Below are 21,926 nucleotides of genomic sequence, written 5' to 3'. Positions count from 1 at the left end.
AGGCGAGGAACCATCATGGAAGGACAGGCCCCTGCACGGTATGTACCACCGGCAGATAGAGGAGGTGGCTGATATCCAGAAATCCTACCAGTGGCTGGACAAAGCTGGACTGAAAGACAGCACAGAGGCACTAATCATGGCAGCACAGGAACAAGCACTGAGCACAAGATCCATAGAGGCTGGGGTCTATCACACCAGGCAAGACCCCAGGTGCAGGCTGTGTAAAGATGCCCCTGAGACAATCCAGCACATAACAGCAGGGTGCAAGATGCTAGCAGGCAGGGCATACATGGAGCGCCATAACCAAGTGGCCGGCATAGTATACAGAAACATCTGTGCCGAGTATGGCCTGGAAGTTCCGAGGTCAAAATGGGAGACGCCCCCAAGGGTGGTGGAGAATGACCGGGCTAAGATCCTGTGGGACTTCCAGATACAGACGGACAAAATGGTGGTGGCTAACCAACCGGACATAGTGGTGGTGGACAAACAGAAGAAGACAGCCGTAGTGATCGATGTAGCGGTTCCGAATGACAGCAATATCAGGAAGAAGGAACACGAGAAGCTGGAGAAATACCAAGGGCTCAGAGAAGAGCTCGAGAGGATGTGGAGGGTGAAGGTAACGGTGGTCCCCGTGGTAATCGGAGCACTAGGTGCGGTGACTCCCAAGCTAGGCGAGTGGCTCCAGCAGATCCCGGGAACAACATCGGAGATCTCTGTCCAGAAGAGCGCAGTCCTGGGAACAGCTAAGATACTGCGCAGGACCCTCAAGCTCCCAGGCCTCTGGTAGAGGACCCGAGCTTGAAGGATAAACCGCCCGCAGGGGCGAGATGGGTGGGGTTTTTTTTTTGTATATATATGTATGTGTGTGTGTGTGTGTGTGTGTGTATGCATATATATATATATATATATATATATATATATATATACATATATATATATATATATATGAGGTACTGTACATATATTGAGGTTAAAATAGCGATATTACCAATATAAAATCAAGTTTGTATCCGTACAGTGAATTGTTTAGTTGTCATCTTTATTTAAAAAGTATTTCTCCTCAAAACACAAGACATTGTGCATTTTTTCTTTATCAAGGTGTTTTTATGTAGCCAAACTAAGCTTTTTAGGCATACTCAGGCAACAAACAATATGTTGTTTAATTTATTTTGTAGCAACATAATAAGTGGGAGGAACTGCCAACTAGATGAATATTTTCACTGCTTGGAACATTACCTTTTACAATAAAAACAATATTACTGAGCACAGAATCATAGTAATGTCCTGCTGTCAACTGTTATAGCCTGGAGTTTACAATAATTATTGTAGGATCCTGAGGGGTGCATATCAAGGAGGTTTGTGGGGGCTGAGTAGCCAGTCCTATGGAGCTGTGTTTTTCAGTTAAACTGCACAGTTTGTTTAATCACACAGTGCTTTACTCTTAGTTAAGCATGGACAACTGGGTGTTTTAATGTTAGATTATTTTACCTGTGACAACATGGGTGCAGTAGGTTTACAGATTGTTGGTTTACTCATTACTGAAGTGGGGGTTATACACAAAGCCCTGCCATCTTGCTGAACTTTGTCTAGTGTAACTCTCCTCTTTATTGTTTTCATTCAAGTTGAAAGTCAGAAGTGATCCAATTTGTTTTTCACTGCATCCAGCACAATAACTTGAGCTGCAACTGCCAATTATGGATCTCACTTAAATTTATGTGAAAATTAAGAAGTTAAGTAGGTGTTTGTTAAATTTGAAACTTTTGTAAGTGAAGTAGATCTAACTCCAAAATAATAATCAGAAAAAGATTAAAAATAAAACTTTACTTGCATTTCTTTTTACTGAACCCCTCCAAAGTGGTTTAAAATAATATAGAGATATAAATAAAAATATAAAATCTGCAAAAATGAACAAACTAAGTAAGCAGTAAGTTAATTACATACAAATACTTTATTTTGGAGTACTTTATACTTATCAATTTTAAATAGGAGGTAGTTTTTAAAAATCTTTTATTATATTCCATATACATATATGCATGTATATTCTTACTTAAAACATAGCATGTATTGTTATTGATTAGACCAGGCACTACTTGTCAAAAAATTGACTACTGTATATAAAGCAATAAATACTATGGTAATATGGAGTGATATAATGGTATTAGCAATCATGATATAAATAAATTTTTCTGATATAGGACTTTTATTTTTGATTTAAGCATATTTTACTATTTTACCTGTTTGAGATATTCAGCGCAGGTTTTTAGGTTTATTTCCATACTGCAGTATCACTACTACTAAAACACCTACTCTGCCACTCCTTACAGTCCTCTGTGAATGAAGGACACACCCATTACTTTGTGATTAGCTTAGCAAATTAGTTGCATTTCAAAAATATTTTTATGATATAGCACTGCAGGACGAAATCATTACACTACATTGCACTGCAAAGGTATTAGCTGTGCACTCTATAACAAAGTTATATTTGTGAAAGTTAGGAAAAGTCTCCCCCTCTCTTACGGCTAGCCCAATTTGTGGACCGTGAACATTCAGTTGAACACAGTCTGTCATCCTCCCAAAATTTACTGTGCTGCTCAGAACTGTGCCAGATGCATATACTTATAGCAGGAAGATAATACACACAACTATACACACACAACATTTGATAGCCTATGTGTGTCAGTGTAATAAATCATGTAAAGCAGGTTGCTGGTTGTTGCTGATGCTACAGTCTCCGTCTGCTCCACATGATTAGGAAGAGGATCATGTGGAGAATCTCCATATGTCTGCTTCACGTTAGGCTTGCAAACCCCTGGGGAGGCTCTGTGTGTGCATGCGTGGGTGTGTGTGTGTGTGTTTGTCCATGAACAAACCAGTAGGTATCCCCGCAGCCTGCATGCATTGCACCTGTGTGCGAATGTGCACGCCACCATGTGTTTTCCTGTGAATATTTCAGTGTGCACCAACGCATACTGCAGGTCCCTCATGTATTTGAGTATGCAAGTTCAATGTTTCAGTGTTTGGTGAGGGGCTAAATAATGCACAAAGAGACAGTAAGATTGAATGGATGAGTGTACATCTACTGCTGGCTAATTTTCTCTGTGATTTATTACCCTCTACTATCCCAGTCACAGCCAGCTGTGATACATATACACAAAATCCCTACAGAGAATACTGGAGACAATGCTAGCCGGAGTGCAGGTTCTCAATCACAGATAGATCTTCTGTTTGGTGATTCTCTCTATTTATGTTTCCATTCTCATTTTTTTCTATGCACAAAATATCACAGTAAAGCAAACCCCACAAACATTTACAACTGGAACAAAGACAACACCTGTGTGTTTAAAAGTTATTAATCTCATGAAAGTTGTACCACGACATATTTCATTAATAAAATATATCAAATGACTTTATATGTTGTGAAGGAAAAGCCACAGATCTCCCCAGTTATGTGCACTTTAGCTGAGCCTTTTTACTGTCTTTCAGCATGTTGTTTTAGTTCTATGCTGGGGAACGCTTCTGTTTTGGTTCAGCCCCTGTGCATTAATCAGCTGTTTGCCAATCGACTGTAACCTAACAAGCCACTAACAAAGATACAACACTCTTAAATGATTTGAATGTACCTTTAGTAATGAGATGGCTTGCCACTGGTGCAGTACCCTGAAACTCCTCAGTCACACAAGAAAAACAGGACAGCAACTTCTTTGCGACTAAGAAAAATCAGTGATTGCCATGCCATTTTGGTAGTTATCAAAAGTGCCTGCCATGCTGGTACTGCCATTGTAACACGAACAGAGGGTATTTGCACTGCTTTTGCTTTGCAATTGTAATTGCAGTTTGTAAATTGAATATCATCGTAGAACAACTGATCAATTCAATCTACACTCACATGGGAATAGACTGGATTTTGTAAAGCTATTCTAGTCTTAAAAACAACTCAGAGCTCTCTCTATCTTAAATCTGGAGCTACAGTCAACTTAAAATCAATAACTAACCTTACATGCATGTCTTTGGACTGTAGGAGGAAGCTGGAGAAAACCCAGCGGGCAACTGGAGAACAAAAGGATCAGGAAGACTGAAGGCTGTCCTTTATCCCTATATCCAAGAGTGTAAGCATGCAGAGATTTTACCAAGGCTATATATAGTTTGCCATACCAGTTTTGCAATGACTTATTTTGTCAAAGCGAGTTTGCGACGTTTAAACTGCCACGGCTCCTTAAACAGTTAACACAGCTGTGTGAGTACAGTACTGTTGAGCTGAATAGATATGTCTGAAAACCAGCCCTGCATGGCTGAACAACTTTGTAACCAATCCCTATTGTCCCAAATGTCCTTCCACCTTCTGCTGTTCTAGTTACTCTCAGCAGTTTCACTTTTTCACGCCTCATGATTTCCTTTTCTTTCAGAATTACTTTCTCAAACATGCACATCTTTTATATTCCAAATACATCCTGTCTCCATCTGTTTCTCCCTCATTTGTTTGTTTCCCTTTAGTCTGCGTGCTGAGCTTAGTCCTCCGTCTCTCTTTATTCTTCTCGCTCCCCTCTTTTCACTTCCTCCATCAAACTCTTTGTTGCATCGTCATTGTCTCCCCCTAATTCCCTCACCTCCTCTTTGGCTCCCTCATTCTTTGTCTTTTTGCTTCCTTCTTTTTCCATTTGCCGGGCGCATGTGTGTTTGAGTGTGTGCGTATGTTTGTGTCCGTCAGTCTACCGCACCACTGCAATTCATCATCATTTTATCTACAGCTCCCTTAATTGGATCCTATCACAGTCCCACCTGACGAGCAGAGAGGCGGGGGGGAGGTGGAGAAATGGAGGATTCCTCACTAGGCGCACACACACACACACACACACACACACACACACACACACACACACACACACACACACACACACAGTTCGGCCTCCTATGTCTAGCTTCATCAACAGCTGCAAAGTTGTGTTGAGACCTGTATTTTCCTATGCTTCCTGACTCTTGCAGAGATAACATTGAGATTTTTACAACACATTAAAGTGCACCGAGGAGTGAAAAAAGAAATGCATGTGGATAAGCGTTACTTGTGTGTATGTTTGTGTGTGTGTGTGTGTATATCCATGTGGTTTTGCCAGTGAATCATAGTTTTGCTGAGGAAGGTCTCTGTCCTCCAGAATCAGCAACTCTCAGCAACAGCAGCAGCAGTAGTGGTGTAGTAATGAATGTATCTGAGTCTATCAAACGCTGGGGATGCAAACTGCTATTTCCTGGAGTAAGTGCTGGTTTCAGAGGTGTGGGAGGCTTTCAGAACACAGAGTGAACAAAAAACCCATAACAGATATCCATCCTATTTGAACAACAAAGAGCAGCAATGTTTATTAGAGCTAAAAACGTGAAAATAGTGGGGTCAAAAGTTGAAGTGTGTACCAGGCAATTACCCAAGTACTAACCAAGTAATAGCTCGGTACATTAGGTAAAGGTAATATTAGACTGAAATTTATGTATAAATGGCCAGTAACACACGGTGATAACAGGGAAACAAATTTAAAGATACTAATAAGGCAAACCCATTTAGCAACAGGATGTTACACACTAACCAGCCAATAATAAAATAGTGAATGTGAATAATCAGCTGGGTTAATGTTTTCCTTTTTAGCCCTATATCAACCAAATACATTTAAAAAGACATTAAAAATGATCACTGTTCATATTGTTATATAGTTATATATATATACCATGTTATATTATTTATTATATTATAATAAATTATACTTAGGTTTGAAACAATTCCCATTTTTTCACCATTGTCTTGTAAAACAAAATTGATATGTAATGCCATGAATTTTTACCTGGAAACACTTTGGCAGTTTCTGTGTAACCATGAATTAAAAGTGCAAAATTAATCATTTGGAGTAATTTCATGGTGACAGCAGATAAACTCAAACGTCAAAAGTCATAATCATTATGTGAGAATACTTAAACGTTTGAAACTATATAAACTACAAGGCCTAAATTACATGTTTATATATGCTAAATGCTTACATTTAATAACCATGAAACAGGCTGCATAAAATCTGTATCCACTGCATTTGATAGAAATATTATGTTCAATAAAAAAGGTAATGTAAAATGTATTTGGTACTTGTAAATTGAAAACCATGAATATACAGTGCTGTGTAAAAGTCTTGAGCCACGCCTCATTTCCTTTCCTTCCCTGGAGCCAGACTTTTTTTTTGTAATTTTTAAAGAAGTTTTGATCAATAGTTCTCCAGATTCTCTGAAGGTCCTTTGAAGGTTTTCTTTGGACTCTGCCTGCTTTTTCTTTCATTTTCTTCAATTTCTTTCTTTTGTTTTCTTTAATCACAGAACTGAACTGAAAATGAGTGGCAACAGATTTTCTAGTGAATCCAAAAATAAACGGAGAAGTTCAGGCCAGAGGTACAACAGTGAGCATCTACAGGCATCTGTAAAGCACAGTGAAAGCTCTGTCCTGGTTTGTGATACATTTCAGTTGTTGGTGTTGGGATTATTTTTTTAAATGATGGAGTTACGAATGCAGATTTTGATACCAACCAAATGTCTGGCTTAGCTACCCTAGCTCGATGTTGAATCTTGGATCATCAGTTCTCTGAAAACAAATTACTGCTGTAAAAATAAATTATTTTACTTTTTATTTTTCATTAATATATTGATGACAGAATTTTGTGGGGTAATATTTATTATTTAGCTGAACATGAAAATAAAAAATAATCACCATTATACATATAACACATTTTTAGATATAAATGTCTTATAATGTCAACAATAGAAGTCTCAACTCATTCCAAGAAATGTAAAAGTAATTTCAAAATGAATTTGAATCCAAAAGAAAGCTTCTGACATTGACCAGGTCATTTAAATATTCAAGCAGACACACAGCAATTAGTATTTTTGCTCATGCTCTATTCAATAGGCTTTCAACTATCGGGTCACCGAGGACAAATCTGCCAGAAACCAGTAATAACGGCTCAAAAAGCTAAATCTAAAAGAACCTCACTTGCATGAAGCAATTATAGAGACACAAGTGACTATATATGCGGAAATTACCTTTCCACAGCACAAAAGAACTGTAGGAGGCATCATTACGATCTGCAAATCAACTTCAATACTATACCCCAGAACTATTTTTTGTGTCACCATCCAACATCAGAGGCAGACCGATTTCCAGGATCACAGCACTGAAGCTCAATCTCTTCCCTTTGTGGAGAGAAAGTGGGCGACGCTGTATAGTTCAAAAACAGCAAGCGGCCGCAAATCAGCGTCGCGTTTCGAGCCCAGTGGCGATGCAGAAGTCGGCAAATGACCCGCAGCCGCTGACAAGTGTGTGACAGGCTGAAAAAAAGGCAGCCCCGCAAAGCTGCCAGCGCCGCACGCCCGCTCCTGCTGCCTTTTTAACTGAGAGGACTCGCTATTGAACCTATCAGCGTGAGTGAGTGAGTGCCGCAGCGTGCGCTTTGCATGTTAATCATATGTCTCGTTAAGTTAAGTCATAATTGGTGTCGTTAAAAACGCCTCCCCTCTGCCTCCTGCCCTGATTGGAGCCCGGGAAATTAACAGCGCCGGAGCGGTCGCTCCCCTTTTAGTGCTGACAGTTTGACTGAAGGCTAAGAGGCTGGAGTGAGGAGTGGGAATGAAGAGAGAGTGGTTTTTGCGACAGTCAGTCCCTGTGGCCATATGCCTCAGTTCAGCTCTCTGCTCTACCAGTCTATTACTGCCAGTCTTCCTGCCCCACATCGCTGGTTTGCAGCAGCACGGCTGTCCAGAAATGAGTGTTGGGAAACTTCGCCTCCCCACATGCGAATGTGCGTGTGTGCTACGTGCTTCAATGCTTACCGTGGTCTTCTGACACTGTATGCTCGTGCTGTTAAACCTCAGAGCCGGGACGCTGTGCGTGTTGCCCTGGATGTGAAAGATGCACTCGTAATTTCTCTGTCCAGACTGAGGCTGGGGCAGGTTCTGGGCCAGCAGGGTGATCGGCCTCATAACTCCAGCAGGGATGTAGATCTGGGTGGAGGGCAGGATCTGAGGGCACTCCTGGAGATGAGGAAAAAAGGAGTTACAAAGACAATAATAAGCAGAGAATGTGACAGAACATTTTAGTTAAATTGCAGATCTAGGTGAAACACCTTGCTGCTGCACAGATCCAGAGAAAAAAAAGCTGTTAAGTAATGGCAAAAAACTCCCCAAAAACGACATACTGAACATGATCCACGATATGGAAAATTACTCTTTATTGCAATCAAAACTATGAATTAGAAATGGCATCAGGATCTGTCACAACTCCCTGATGACCGTAATTATGAAACCTTTTCTTTTTCTCCCTAAGAGCACCCAACCCCATTAGACACGATTCCACATGCAGCCCAGCCTCCTTTGTTCTCACTGAAAATTCACCAGCCTAAAATCTCCACTTACAAATTACCAACACTCCTGAGGATCCCCCTCCTCCTCCCACCACCACCACCACCACACCATTTATGAAACACGGAATATTGAACGTAGCAGTTACTTGTCATAAAGAGTACCATTTTGGAACCAACCCCCTTTCCCATATTAATGAGGCTTTTATGGATATTAGGCATGTGTTTTTGCCGGAAAAAGAATCCACCAAAGGATATTCTAATTCTTTCTGTGTGGACAAAATTGAGAGCCGGAGGCAGCATCTCCCAGGAACACGGACATTACTAATTCCACCATGCTGCACTGTAAAACACACTAAGGTCTAACAGATTACAGAGGGGACATGACTGTGAGGCTCTTCCTATTCGGCAGCGTTTTGCTTCTCATCAATCAACAAGAAAAGAAAAAAAATTGGCAAGAACAAAAGCCTCGCACTGAATTAATTGAGCAAATTGAAATGTCCAAGTGACTGTTCAGCCAAACCCAAAAAACAGCATACAGCTGCTGGCTGGAATCCATCTTATATATGTATTTCAATTAGTTTTTATCGGTTTGAGTTTAAATGAGATCCAGTTATGTCATCATATCCAAATTTAAGGACCGGTGCCACTTCATTTGCTTCTAAGCCACGTGCTCCATCACTAGGACACTTTCCTTCCCGATGAAAGCAGCTTGCTAAAAACGCTAAAGTGATTCAACTATAATATACTGTTCTAACATGCTGAAAAAGCTCTGACTTGTTAAGACACTGTGTGCAGTGTGAAAGGCTAAAAAAAAGTGCTTTTGCAAAATCATAAAGTCTGTAATTACATTTAAAGTACTTATACCTTCTAATGTGTTCGGTATTCATCCGGCGATCGGGGTAAACAATAATAAGGCCATCCAAAAACCCAACTACAATGTCTAAATGAAATTTTATTCCAGTTTAAGCACCATCGAGCGAGCTATAATTTTCCTATTAGGATGGCAAACGTTTATATGTGCGCTGATAAATCAGTGGGAGCTGCATGCTATTTTAAACCGGGGATGAATAGTCGAAGTGAAAGCACACTGGCAGCCTCAATGTCTGTAGAGTAATCTCAGTATGAGTTTGCTCTGTGCTGGGGCACTGTCTAATGGAACACCAGTAATGACTTGCAGATTGGCCTGGGAACGGCAGAGAGGATGCTGAAAGAGGAGAGAAATTTGGACATAATGGCACCAAGAGACTCTTCAGCTCCCTTCACAAAAATATGGCGCACACTCAAAGCCAGAGGTGACTCGCACCAACTCCATACGGGTTTATGCTGAGTGAATCTACAGCGCATTCATCGCACATGTAGTTCAAAATTCTATGGCCTGAGTCCAAAGAGCGGATAAAACACTCAGAAGTGAACAAGAAAGCTGAACGATGCTGAAAAGAAGATGACAAGAAACGAGGAAAGCATAAAGTAATTATGACCCGCTGTACTGCTTCCCAGTGTAACTCTGAAAGGCATTATGTTGTGTCGTTAATAACGCTCTTAAAGCTGCCGTAAAATTTATTTTGCAGTGAATGAAATGACTAGGTGTTATTGGGAACGTCACGCACAGCAAGAAAGTGTGTTTACATTCAAAAGCGCTGAGCTTTTAGCAGGCTGGAGCTAATTGTTTTGGTTTTTCTCCCTTACTGTAAATTACTTTCTAATCAAAGTCATCTCCAGTGACTGAAAAATGAACCACAGAAGTGCCAAAAACTGCAGTTCTGCAAGTTGCCCACTCATCACAACTGAACTAGGAGATTGTGATGACTATGGTGCTCCTTTCAGATGGTATTAAGCTTTTTGCACACTCTATCATCTAAATATTTACTTAAAGAAAAATGTCACCCGGTAAACTCAAGGTTGTTATCATATACATCTTTCTCAAACTACAACAAGTAGCCATTTTAAGCAAAAACCTCTATTGTCTGCTACATGTTCTTACTGGAGATAATTTACACTGACTGGCCACAATATTAGGTACACTTATTCAACCACTTCTTGGAGATATCTTATCAGCCTATGACATGGCAGCAACATTTAGGCATGGAGACATGGTCAAGACTATCTGCTGATTGGCAGAATGAGGAAGAAAGGCGATTTAAAGGTGATTTAAATGACTTTGGTTGTTGGCTGGTCTGAGTATTTCAGAAACTGGGATTTACCTGTGCAACCATCTCTAGGGTTTACAGAGAATGAACCGAAAATATAACAATATCTAGCAGCAGTTCTCTCTGCAAAAAAATCCTCGATTCCAAACGAGACTTGAATAAAAAGAAAGGTAACAGTGACTCAAAGAACCACTTGTTGCAACCAAGGTATGTAGAAGAGTGTCTCTGAACACACAGCACATCTGACCTTAAAGCAGGTGGGCTACATCAAGGGAACACCACCAGGTGCCACACGTATCAGGTAAGAACAGGAAACTTAGGGATGAGCTCACCGGAACTTAACAATAGACAGTTGTTATTTTCTACTACGATTTTTGGATGGCAGGGTGACAATTTGTTGTAAATAACATGAAATCATGGATCCATCCTGCCTTGGATCAGTAGTTCAGTTGCTGGTGCTGGTATAATGGAGTCGGGGGGATACAAAGGGGCACATTGTGGGTCCCTTTAGTACCAAGAGACCATGACTTAAACATCAAAGCCTATCTGTTTAATGGATAGTATCCATAGTTTTCAGTCATGTGACTGACTCCCTACCCAAGGGGCAAAACATCACTCCGTAATGGCCAATAGTGGACAGTTGGTAGTACTGCAAGACGAGAAACTATGAATTTTGTTGACTTGTGAGTCATATTCTGCCCTGACAGCTTTATTGAAATCCCTGAAACTGGTGACGTCTTTCCCAGAGCTTCAGTTCGGTGACATCTATGTATCTCGTAGAGAACTCCTCACCATACACGGCTACATGACAGATACATTTGATCTGGATGGGTAAATAACGCCGCCATGTGGGAGGTAAAGAACAAGAAATTGTTCATCGTTAAAGCAAACGCAAGTGTTACATAGCTAGATTACACAAACTACCACACGTAAATGTTAAGTTTTGTTGACTGGGACATTTAGAGTGTAGGGCCATAAAAGCTCCGGTAGCATTAATTTGTCACATTGTCTTGTGATAACAGTAAAGTTGACCAAGTATTTTTCCAATGTCAGAATAAATGAGCCACCACTGACAGCCTGGGTTGCTGTGGAGAGGCAGGGACTGGTGTGATTTGGTCTGTAAGGCAAGGTTAGAAGAATTGTACTCACAGTTTGGTGCCATACTCTACAGCCTTCTGGCAGCTGTAAATAAATGTTGATTAGTGCATCGTGCACAGTAACTATCTGGCATTTTAACTATCTGTTAAATTTGAAGATCTTCAAATGATGGCTGGAGAGCAAAGGACTCCAGTGCTGTTTTTGCCCACCGGGTGGCCGTGTCCCAGTAGTTCAGATGTCATGTGTAAACTATGAATTGCTGCTGACCATTTGTGGTCCTTTCATGGCCACAGTATCCCCATCTTGGTGTGGCTGGTTCAAACAGGATATACTATTGAAAGCCTGGCAGGAGACGGGGACGAACAGGTTTTTTTTCCCCCTCCAGACAGGGAACATTTGGAAAGAAATCAGAAAGGGAGAAGACAGAGAATCGCTCAAGCCGATGCCATGGAGCCCAGTAAAGCAGGCTGTCATTTAGTCAGGCTGACAGTTGTAATTTTAAGCATTCATACATAGTGACTGGCTGCTAATGAACTCCTGCTCGAATCTAATAAAACTTAAAAAGAGAAAAAGGAAGGAGTGTATTTTGGGGATGGACTAGATGAAACAAGAGTCATTGTCATCATCATAAGGACCACAATCAGGCATCTGTTCCAATCTTTACAAACACACACATACCCACACACACAAATGCATGCCATTTCACATCTGTGCCTCCCTGCTGCCCTCACTGGTCCCTATTACTTCAGCAACACAAACACACACACACACACACACACACACACGCACAAACTCTCTCTCTTGAGGTCTGTTCCTTATTGCTGATGCACCAGAGTCAGACTAAAAAGCACAGCGCAACATTTCTCTGAGGAACAGATACGCACACACATCCCTCAGCAAACATACAAAGGCATTTCCCACATAGGGTCTACATATAGAATACAAAGACGCACAATTGCACAAACCAATAAAGAAAAAAAAGAGAGGGAAACACGCACAAAGGAGGGCGGGAATGAACAAAAGATTGGAGAGCAGAGGATTGTGGGAGCTGTTTCATTAGGAGTGGTGACAGGTGTCAGAGCTGAGTCTGCATCAGATAGCGGAGCAGTTCTACACAATGAGACACAACAATCTCTCTACCTGGGGGATTCCTCTAATCCCTCTCCTTCTCTCCTCTCTTTTCTTTCTTCCTGTCGCTCACACTTGATCTTTAGGTTCTCTGTAGCGCTCTCTCTCCCTTTGTTGCTTTGTTTCTCAGTCTTTGATTGTGTTGCTGGCGAAACGGTTGAACTGTACATCCATCAGGCAATCTTTATTTAAACCAATCACAAATTCAAATTGGAGGCATAAATGGATCAGAAAACTAGGTGACAGCCTATAATAGGTGCTGCAAACAGACTGGAAAGTATCAGTAAATTAAGCTTTAGACGGCAGTAATTTACTGTTAACAAGCATTGAAGTTTAGATCAGTAGTTTGTGTGATAAAAATAATTACTTCAGGAATTATACGCAACCTATCATAGCCAGTGTCGAGGTTGTTAATCAGAAAAAGTAATGTATCAAGTAAGACACTATGGTACTTAATTACCAGTCAGCAACAAAAGTTTCATGCGACAGTTCTACACTGACACAAATGTCCTACTCTAATGTGGACCAGCACAGCAGCACAAAGAGCACAACGCGGGAAACGGTTACAGGTGCAGGCTGCGATACTGCAACCCCAACTGCTCATCACTGTGGTTGTTGCCTCTTACATTGTTTCTGGCCTCATTTTCACCCCACGCTGGTGTCCTTTTATACCCAACAAATAACAAAATGAAAGTGATGTTCATGTCACCACTCATCTAATGTTGCAGATCGATCTGCTACGTGTCTGAAAAATGGTTGGCTGATTGCTGTGCAGGAAATAGGCACGTTTGATGATTTTTCATCCATCCTCCTATCAGCACTACAGAGAAATTGAACATGATTTACAATAATGGGTCACTTTGGGACACTCAGCACTGATAAAACACAACAACAGCTATATATATTCTGAGGACAATTATACACCTAAAACTTTAGATAATACAATGTGCAACTGTTACCTCCCCCAGTTTGCATGCGTGCTATCAAACACGATAACTCAGAAAAGTTTTGAATGAATTCTGATAAAACCTTGCAGGGGTGTAGAGTGAGCTCATCTTAACAATCTATTAAAAATTTGGCTTACATCCACCGAGGTCTTCAAGGTCAACTTACTGATTTACTGGTTGAAAATTGACTAAAAGCCTTAACATAAAAACTATGATTCTCACAAGTGTGGTGCGTGTTGTCAATATCATCTCACATTTGACCTCTGACCTCAAATAAGGTCAAACGGTCAAATAAGATGTCTTTTATCTTTACAACTGTGTTTTAAATTCTACTACCTTTGGTTGTATTGGCAACATTTCAGAAATGATACCGGTATGTGGGGATTCTCAATATCACGTCATAGCTTATATCCAAATATCATGTCACATTTGACCTTTGACCTCACTTTTACATTTAACACAAGTCTTTCCTTCAAGTTGACCCCAAAGTGCATGATCAGTGTTGTCAAGTAAAATTGTCAAATAACAAAAGCCTTCACTTTCCATGTGTTTTTACTGTATGTAAATATGTTTGAAAAGAACAAAGAAAATATACAAAATACAAAACTGTTCCCTTAACAGTAAATGCTGCCCAGAGAGTGAGCTGCCTTGGCAGAAGTTTGCACTGTGTCAGAGGTTCTTGTTCCTAAGGATTTCTAAATAATATCATGATTTAGTTATTAAAGTTCATTACTGATCAGCGATTCAGTCCTCATTCCTAAATATTGCTGTTATTATTGCTTTGGCGTTGGTTCCATGATGCACGTGGAGCAGCAAGAGTCAAACAGTCTCATTCACACAAGCAGCCTGCATCTTTTTCTAAACCCTAAGCAACTTATTTTGCCTAAATCTGACTGAATGGTGAAAGATGAAAGGACAAGGACAAACCATGTTCACAGTCTGATGGACTCACCAATCACCTGTGTCCATATACGCTCTTTAAAACAGCTTTTACACATGCGTCTTATCAGGGCTATGATAAACTAGTTCATAACCATTTACACTTTTTTTTCTATAAACAGTTTAATCTTTACAGTTACACCCCAATAAATGATAAAACTAATTAAACAAAGCCAATTAGACAAGCTTTATTAATTAACTGTTGACTCTAAAACTATTAAGCAAAGTTTAATCAACTACCAAGTTACAATTTATTAATAATCCTTATTAAAAAGTGTTACTAAACTAGATCTTTTTACACGTAATGCACACTAAGAACAAGAAACAGATGAACACTGTAAAAAGTAATGTGAAGTACATACTAGACGATTAGTACATGTTAATAATGTTAATATAATGGGCTAAAAAAGCATTACAATGACCATCAGTGTAGTGTTGATGGATACTTGAAAGGATCAAGAAAGTAAATAATGATTTAAAAAAACATGAATGAAAATGTCAAATATTTACCACTTAAAGAAAGTGTCATTGTTCTTTTAGAATAGTCCTAAAACTGCGTATCAGTACTAAAAAAAACAACTAGAGAAATGCCTTGTTGAGATCCAAATTTACTGCACCGAAAGCCGGAGAAGAACGGTGATGCAGAGGACGAGCAGTGATAAACCACTGGATGAGAAAGGGTGAGGGAGGTGAAGTTAGAAGGAAGGAGGGGAGGAGATATGGAGGCGAGACGAGGTCTTGGGAGCCATACACTCGTTTATTAAAGTGGGGGATGAGAGTCAAGGAGGTCAAGTTCCCAGCAGAGCGAGGCAGGGGAGGAGCTTTGCAACATGGGAGTCGTACACAACGCTTATATCTTTCCAAACTAATTCCCAGACTGGTAATACAGACACACAGAGACACAGGCTGCGCTACATCTAGATGGATATGCACTAAATACACACATACACACACATTTATCATCTCACTCACTCTCTCACACGCACGCACAAACTGATCCAAAGCTAAATCTTGCCCTCTGGCTCTGTTCAGTAAGCTAGTGCTTCGGCCTGTGGAGTGTTTTACAGTAGCCTTGGGGCCAAATACACAGATACTGTGATCAAAGGTGGGAAGGTAAGCCTTCAGAAAGAAATTAATCTGAGTTCCTCTTCCATATCAACAGTGTGAAATCTCTATTACGTCTCTGTCAGCTGCATCTGTAGGCCCACAGACTTTAACCTTTTCTTTTTTTTTTAAAGTTGCAAAACTTATTTTAGGAAGAACATTAACCAAGTTTTTAAATATATTTGATTTAACAGGTAGACATATGGGAGGATGTATATAGATAAAAACTAGCAGAAGTTGAAGTTTGTCCTTATTAAAGGACAAAAACAACCAATGACATCACTGCCTACATTTTACTGCCACAGCAGAAAAGGTACTGCTGTAAATAATGACGATATTGATGTCTGCCATCATTTTAGCACAGTTTATTTCGGCATTCAAGATAAAAAAAAATCGTGGCTGAAAATCATGAATAAAGGAGAGCCATCAATAAACATTTCCATGAGAATTAGAAAGCTATAACAGTCCGGGAACTGTCATGTTGTTATAACTCTAATAGCAAAGCCAAGGTTTAGTTATATAGCCCAAACTTACATAAGATAGTCTCAACGTGCTTTGATTCAATTCAGTCCATCAATTTTATTCACATAACACCAAATCACTCCAACAGATGCCTCAAGGTGCTTTATATTTTAAGGCAAAGACCAAAATCCAAAGAAAACTCCAACAATCAAACGACCGATTTTGAGCAAGCACTTGGCGACAGTAGGAAGGAAAAACTCCCTTTTAACAGGAAGAAACCCCTCCTCCCTGAACCGATCATCTACTGTGATTGGTTGAGGGGTGAAGAGAAGGAGGCTGGACAAGAGACACACTTCACAAAATGCATATGTCAACATACTATACTTAGTCACACATAATATATTTATCCATTAAGTAGAAAATTAACAACTTCTACAAACACTTTCAATTAAACTGCAATGAAAAATAGCAACATTTTAAAACTTTAAAAATTTGCAAAGACTGCAAAGCGTTAGCCGGCAAACTAAGGTGTATAATTAGCAAATGCTAAAGAGCTTAGAGACAGATTTATGCAGTGTGATCACAGAGCATGAGAAGGCAGGTAAGGCTGACAAAAGCCAAATAAGATACGTGGTGATCTGTCATTTCAGAGGAAATACTAAAACTTGAAAAATCAATCAATGTAGAATCGACCAATTTGGTGGTCAAATGACCTTGACCTTTGACCACTAAATTCTACTCCAGTCAATGTGACTGTCTGTGCTAAATTTGAATAAAATCCCTGAACGCGTTCTTTAGAAATCGTGCTTAAGAATAATGAACATACAGAAAACCCCACAACTTACCTGGCGTAACGAGTGTAAATGCATAAAATACAGAAAATATTCGTAGTTTTGGTCTGAGTTGGAACTATAGATTCTGCAGAGTCTTAAGATATCACCATTTTTTCTTGGGATTTAGCTCTAGGCCCTGTATAATTAAAGCCACAAGGGTTTAGATGCACTTGTTTTATCCAAGGTCGTGTTTATTTCCCAGTGGCTTAGTCACACATCATTTTCTCTTTCAATCCCAACCCCACTGTTGTCTCCTAGTCTCTTTCAACCTCACTTTCCTCTTCTGCTCCTGATATCTTCCAAGGAACTGATCCGCCCACCCGCCACTTTCTACCTGCTCTGCGGTTTATTTAAACACGATGATGCCTGCAGTCATGAACTCCAGCTGTCTACGATGCTTCGCTGCATTTTCCTATTGACTTTTCCTCTTCTCCGCAGCCTTCCTTTGCTCGTTCTCTATATACTCTGTTATCCTCGATCTGTCTCTCGCACTCCTCATTGGCTGCTGGGGTAAGATGTCTTAAGGGTGAAACACTTGGAAGATCGTGCAGGCTCCCAAAACAAACACGGTGATGTGGATACATAGAAGAATGAGAAACACCAAGCACGTGTTTATAATGTTTAATTACCCTGTTGCTTTAGAAACAGTAAAACTAAAAAAACAAAGAAGGGATGAAACCCGTAATAAAGGTGATATTTGTTTTACTATATTCAGCCCTAACAATATAGTGTATTTCGTAAACTTTCTTTTTTTCCTCACTTCTAATTGGTTTTATCAGGATGGAAACATCTACAGTGATGTCAGAGATGAGGCGAGAGCCCCGATTGGCTGCTGGCTGTCACCAATGAGGTCACCTCTCGGAGGCACAGACAGCCACCGAGTATGATGGATGAGGGAGCCCGTGTGTTTGTCTATGCGTGTGAGTGTTGGGAGGGGGTCATCGCGGTGTAGAGGGTCCCAGCGGATTAGCGTTACAGTCCAATGAACCATTTCAGAAAGGAAGGGGCGAGACCCCATCGACCAGCGCTCTTACACACACATACAGAAAGAAAGAAAAAGGACCTGATATGATGACCGCATGTCCCAGGGGAGGGAGCGGAAGAGTCATCTGTTGAGCAATGTCTCAGTTTTAGACACTAATATAGTTAAGTCCTTAGAGAGTATATGTAACACAAAGTAACACACTTGCTCACCAGCTGTGCAATGGATCCTGTTTGTAATCCCAACAGATCTTTTTCTATCCCACAGATGCACAAACAGTTCATGAGGCCTCATTTTGAAACTGCCACTTTCTCACTATTAACAAAGCTTTTTTTTTAATGTATCTCTATCAAAAAGACAGATCAAAATGTATTCATAGAGCACACGATATACTAAGACAACCTGAGGCCACATGTGCACAGAATGCTGAAGCTCTCCTTTTGTAAAAAACCAAAGACGAAGGTGAAACAAAGGCCAGAAACAAAGTGATATCTATGGACACATCTATCAGCACAGCTGCTCTACAATACCATTCACGGGCTTTGTCACTCCAGAATAATAACGTATGCTGTGCAGATGGAGCAGGCAATTTGATTTAGTGTGTATTCTGATATGTGCAGCACCTGCATTTTTCAGCAATGTAACACTTGGACTTTTACTGTCTGCTTTATTCAGCAGTGGTATCTGGGAAATATTTGGCTAATTAATTTTGAAGATGATGTTTCTTTTTTTTTTTTTGCACTGCACTTCCTTGTCACTAGTCACCTTAACCCTTACAGAACCACTTCTTGCTCTGCTGTTCCAAACAATAGTTGTTTCCCTGGAAAGGACGCAGGCAAGAGTGTGCAGCTACTGAAGCTCACATTAACTTGTGCTAGGAAGCTGTCGTTAAGAAGAAAGAAGCAGCAAAACACAAATAATCTTATTAGTCTATTATATCTTTGTAACACCTAGTGATTATTATCCCTTATAAGTCACACTAGAGAAGAAGTAGGGCAGGAACTTCCTTGAGATTATTAAATAAGTGGTTGCTGGAGACTGTATGGAGTTTTTTTTGTATAAAAGTAGTTGCCAAGAGTTTGAGTGTGCACAGGTCACCTGGTGGGAGGCAGCCTTTCTCCAAACAGTTGTGGTCCAACTTGGTTTGACTGCAATCACTCACATATAAACTTTTGAAGGTTTGCAAATAGTTTTAGTCAAGTTCATGTGTGAATGGGTGAATAAGGCAAGTTGCATAAAGTGCTCTGAATAGTCGGCTACATAAGAACCAGTTCATTTACCATTTACAGATATTCCTGTATACTACACCAGCCACTTGGTTATACAGTGGCTTGCAAAAGTATTCGGCCCCCTTGAACTTTTCCACATTTTGTCACATTACAGCCACAAACATGAATCAATTTTATTGGAATTCCACGTGAAAGACCAATACAAAGTGGTGTACACGTGAGAAGTGGAACGAAAATCATACATGATTCCAAACATTTTTTACAAATAAATAACTGAAAAGTGGGGTGTGCGTAATTATTCAGCCCCCTGAGTCAATACTTTGTAGAACCACCTTTTGCTGCAATTACAGCTGCCAGTCTTTTAGGGTATGTCTCTACCAGCTTTGCACATCTAGAGACTGAAATCCTTGCCCATTCTTCTTTGCAAAACAGCTCCAGCTCAGTCAGATTAGATGGACAGCATTTGTGAACAGCAGTTTTCAGATCTTGCCACAGATTCTCGATTGGATTTAGACACCAGACAGGTAAGGGATAAAGTTATTGAGAAATTTAAAGCAGGCTTAGGCTACAAAAAGATTTCCCAAGCCTTGAACATCCCACGGAGCACTGTTCAAGCGATCATTCAGAAATGGAAGGAGTATGGCACAACTGTAAACCTACCAAGACAAGGCCGTCCACCTAAACTCACAGGCCGAACAAGGAGAGTGCTGATCAGAAATGCAGCCAAGAGGCCCATGGTGACTCTGGACGAGTTGCAGAGATCTACAGCTCACGTGGGGGAATCTGTCCATAGGACAACTATTAGTCGTGCACTGCACAAAGTTGGCCTTTATGGAAGAGTGGCAAGAAGAAAGCCATTGTTAACAGAAAACCATAAGAAGTCCCATTTGCAGTTTGCCACAAGCCATGTGGGGGACACAGCAAACATGTGGAAGAAGGTGCTCTGGTCAGATGAGACCAAACTGGAACTTTTTGGCCAAAATACAAAACGCTATGTGTGGCGGAAAACTAACACTGCACATCACTCTGAACACACCATCCCCACTGTCAAATATGGTGGTGGCAGCATCATGCTCTGGGGGTGCTTCTCTTCAGCAGGGACAGTGAAGCTGGTCAGAGCTGATGGGAAGACGGATGGAGCCAAATACAGGGCAATCTTGGAAGAAAACCTCTTGGAGCCTGCAAAAGACTTGAGACTGGGGCGGAGGTTCACCTTCCAGCAGGACAACGACCCTAAACATAAAGCCAGGGCAACAATGGAATGGTTTAAAACAAAACATCCATGTGTTAGAATGGCCCAGTCAAAGTCCAGATCTAAATCCAATCGAGAATCTGTGGCAAGATCTGAAAACTGCTGTTCACAAACGCTGTCCATCTAATCTGACTGAGCTGGAGCTGTTTTGCAAAGAAGAATGGGCAAGAATTTCAGTCTCTAGATGTGCAAAGCTGGTAGAGACATACCCTAAAAGACTGGCAGCTGTAATTGCAGCAAAAGGTGGTTCTACAAAGTATTGACTCAGGGGGCTGAATAATTACGCACACCCCACTTTTCAGTCATTTATTTGTAAAAAATGTTTGGAATCATGTATGATTTTCGTTCCACTTCTCACATGTACACCACTTTGTATCGGTCTTTCGCGTGGAATTCCAATAAAATTGATTAATGTTTGTGGCTGTAATGTGACAAAATGTGGAAAAGTTCAAGGGGGCCGAATACTTTTGCAAGCCACTGTATTGTTTTTGTGCTGGACTGTCTCGGGGCATCTTTGCACAGCCTACACCTGGGGTCTGGCCTCGTGTGGTAGACAGCAGCCTCTATGGATCTGCTTAGAGCTTGTTCCTCTGCTGCCATGATTGGTGTCTCTGTATTCATATATATGTACACATATCATTTTTTAAACTCCAGCTTGTTTTTTTTCTTCCGAAAACAAAAAACAAGCTGCAGATATTGCAGCATATTGCGTTTGCTTGTAAAAGAGCTCTACCCCAGTAACTGCACAAGGCTCTTCCTCACATGTCTCCATTAGAATAGCAGTGTCCTGTGTGCTATCTCTGATGACCAAGTGTGATTGTGTGTCTATCAGGATGCTATCAAGTCCGGATGGTCAAAGAGGAGGATGTAGATGATAAGCATCAGCTAGTGGATCAATAGGAGCCTGTAAAAAAAAGACCCACACACTCTCTGTTTGAGTGTTTGCGCGCGCGTGTGTGTGTGTGTGTGTGGGTGATACAGTGGATACATGACAGATAACAAGAAGTGATCAAGATGGCCTCACTAAGTACAGCCTTGTGTTCTCTCTCCCTCGGTGTCTCTCTCTCTTAGCCCTCAGGATCAAAATTTGATGAATTTTGTTTCATCTTGTGAAAAGAAAATGACAAAGTGCTCCATGCCATGTGGGAACCAACCAAAAACAGACTTACAACCCCTTTTTTTAGACTGTGACCCAGTGAATAATAAGTGATTTCTGTGACCCATCTGAGAATCATCCAAACCTTTCAAGGTCACCAGAAAAGCCAGTGATGCAAACCTTCCTGAGAGTTTATTTCCTCCGCTAGTCTTTGGACGAGGGAATGCGTTTCTCAGGTCCCCCAAGGTCCCGGGTCGGAAAAGTTTAAGCAATACACAACGCAGCAAACTTCACAACAAAAGATACTGCGGTATCTCGTATTCAAATTCACTGG

At 40.6% G+C, this 21,926-nt stretch overlaps 1 protein-coding gene across 3 annotated transcripts in view; it reads right to left on the bottom strand.

The window, feature by feature from the left end:
• The window catches only part of LOC134617951 (plexin-A1-like), a 307,268-nt gene that overhangs the window by 103,169 nt on the left and 182,173 nt on the right, over positions 1-21,926 (bottom strand). For all 3 annotated transcript variants that reach the window (XM_063463038.1, XM_063463040.1, XM_063463039.1), the window contains exon 10: positions 7,846-8,046. In XM_063463038.1, the coding sequence (XP_063319108.1) occupies positions 7,846-8,046 (201 nt within the window). The remainder of the gene's footprint in view (positions 1-7,845; positions 8,047-21,926) is intronic.

This window comes from Pelmatolapia mariae, linkage group LG20 (assembly GCF_036321145.2).
Source record: "Pelmatolapia mariae isolate MD_Pm_ZW linkage group LG20, Pm_UMD_F_2, whole genome shotgun sequence".
Taxonomy (NCBI): domain Eukaryota; kingdom Metazoa; phylum Chordata; class Actinopteri; order Cichliformes; family Cichlidae; genus Pelmatolapia; species Pelmatolapia mariae.
This window is presented reverse-complemented; position numbering and strand designations above follow the sequence as displayed.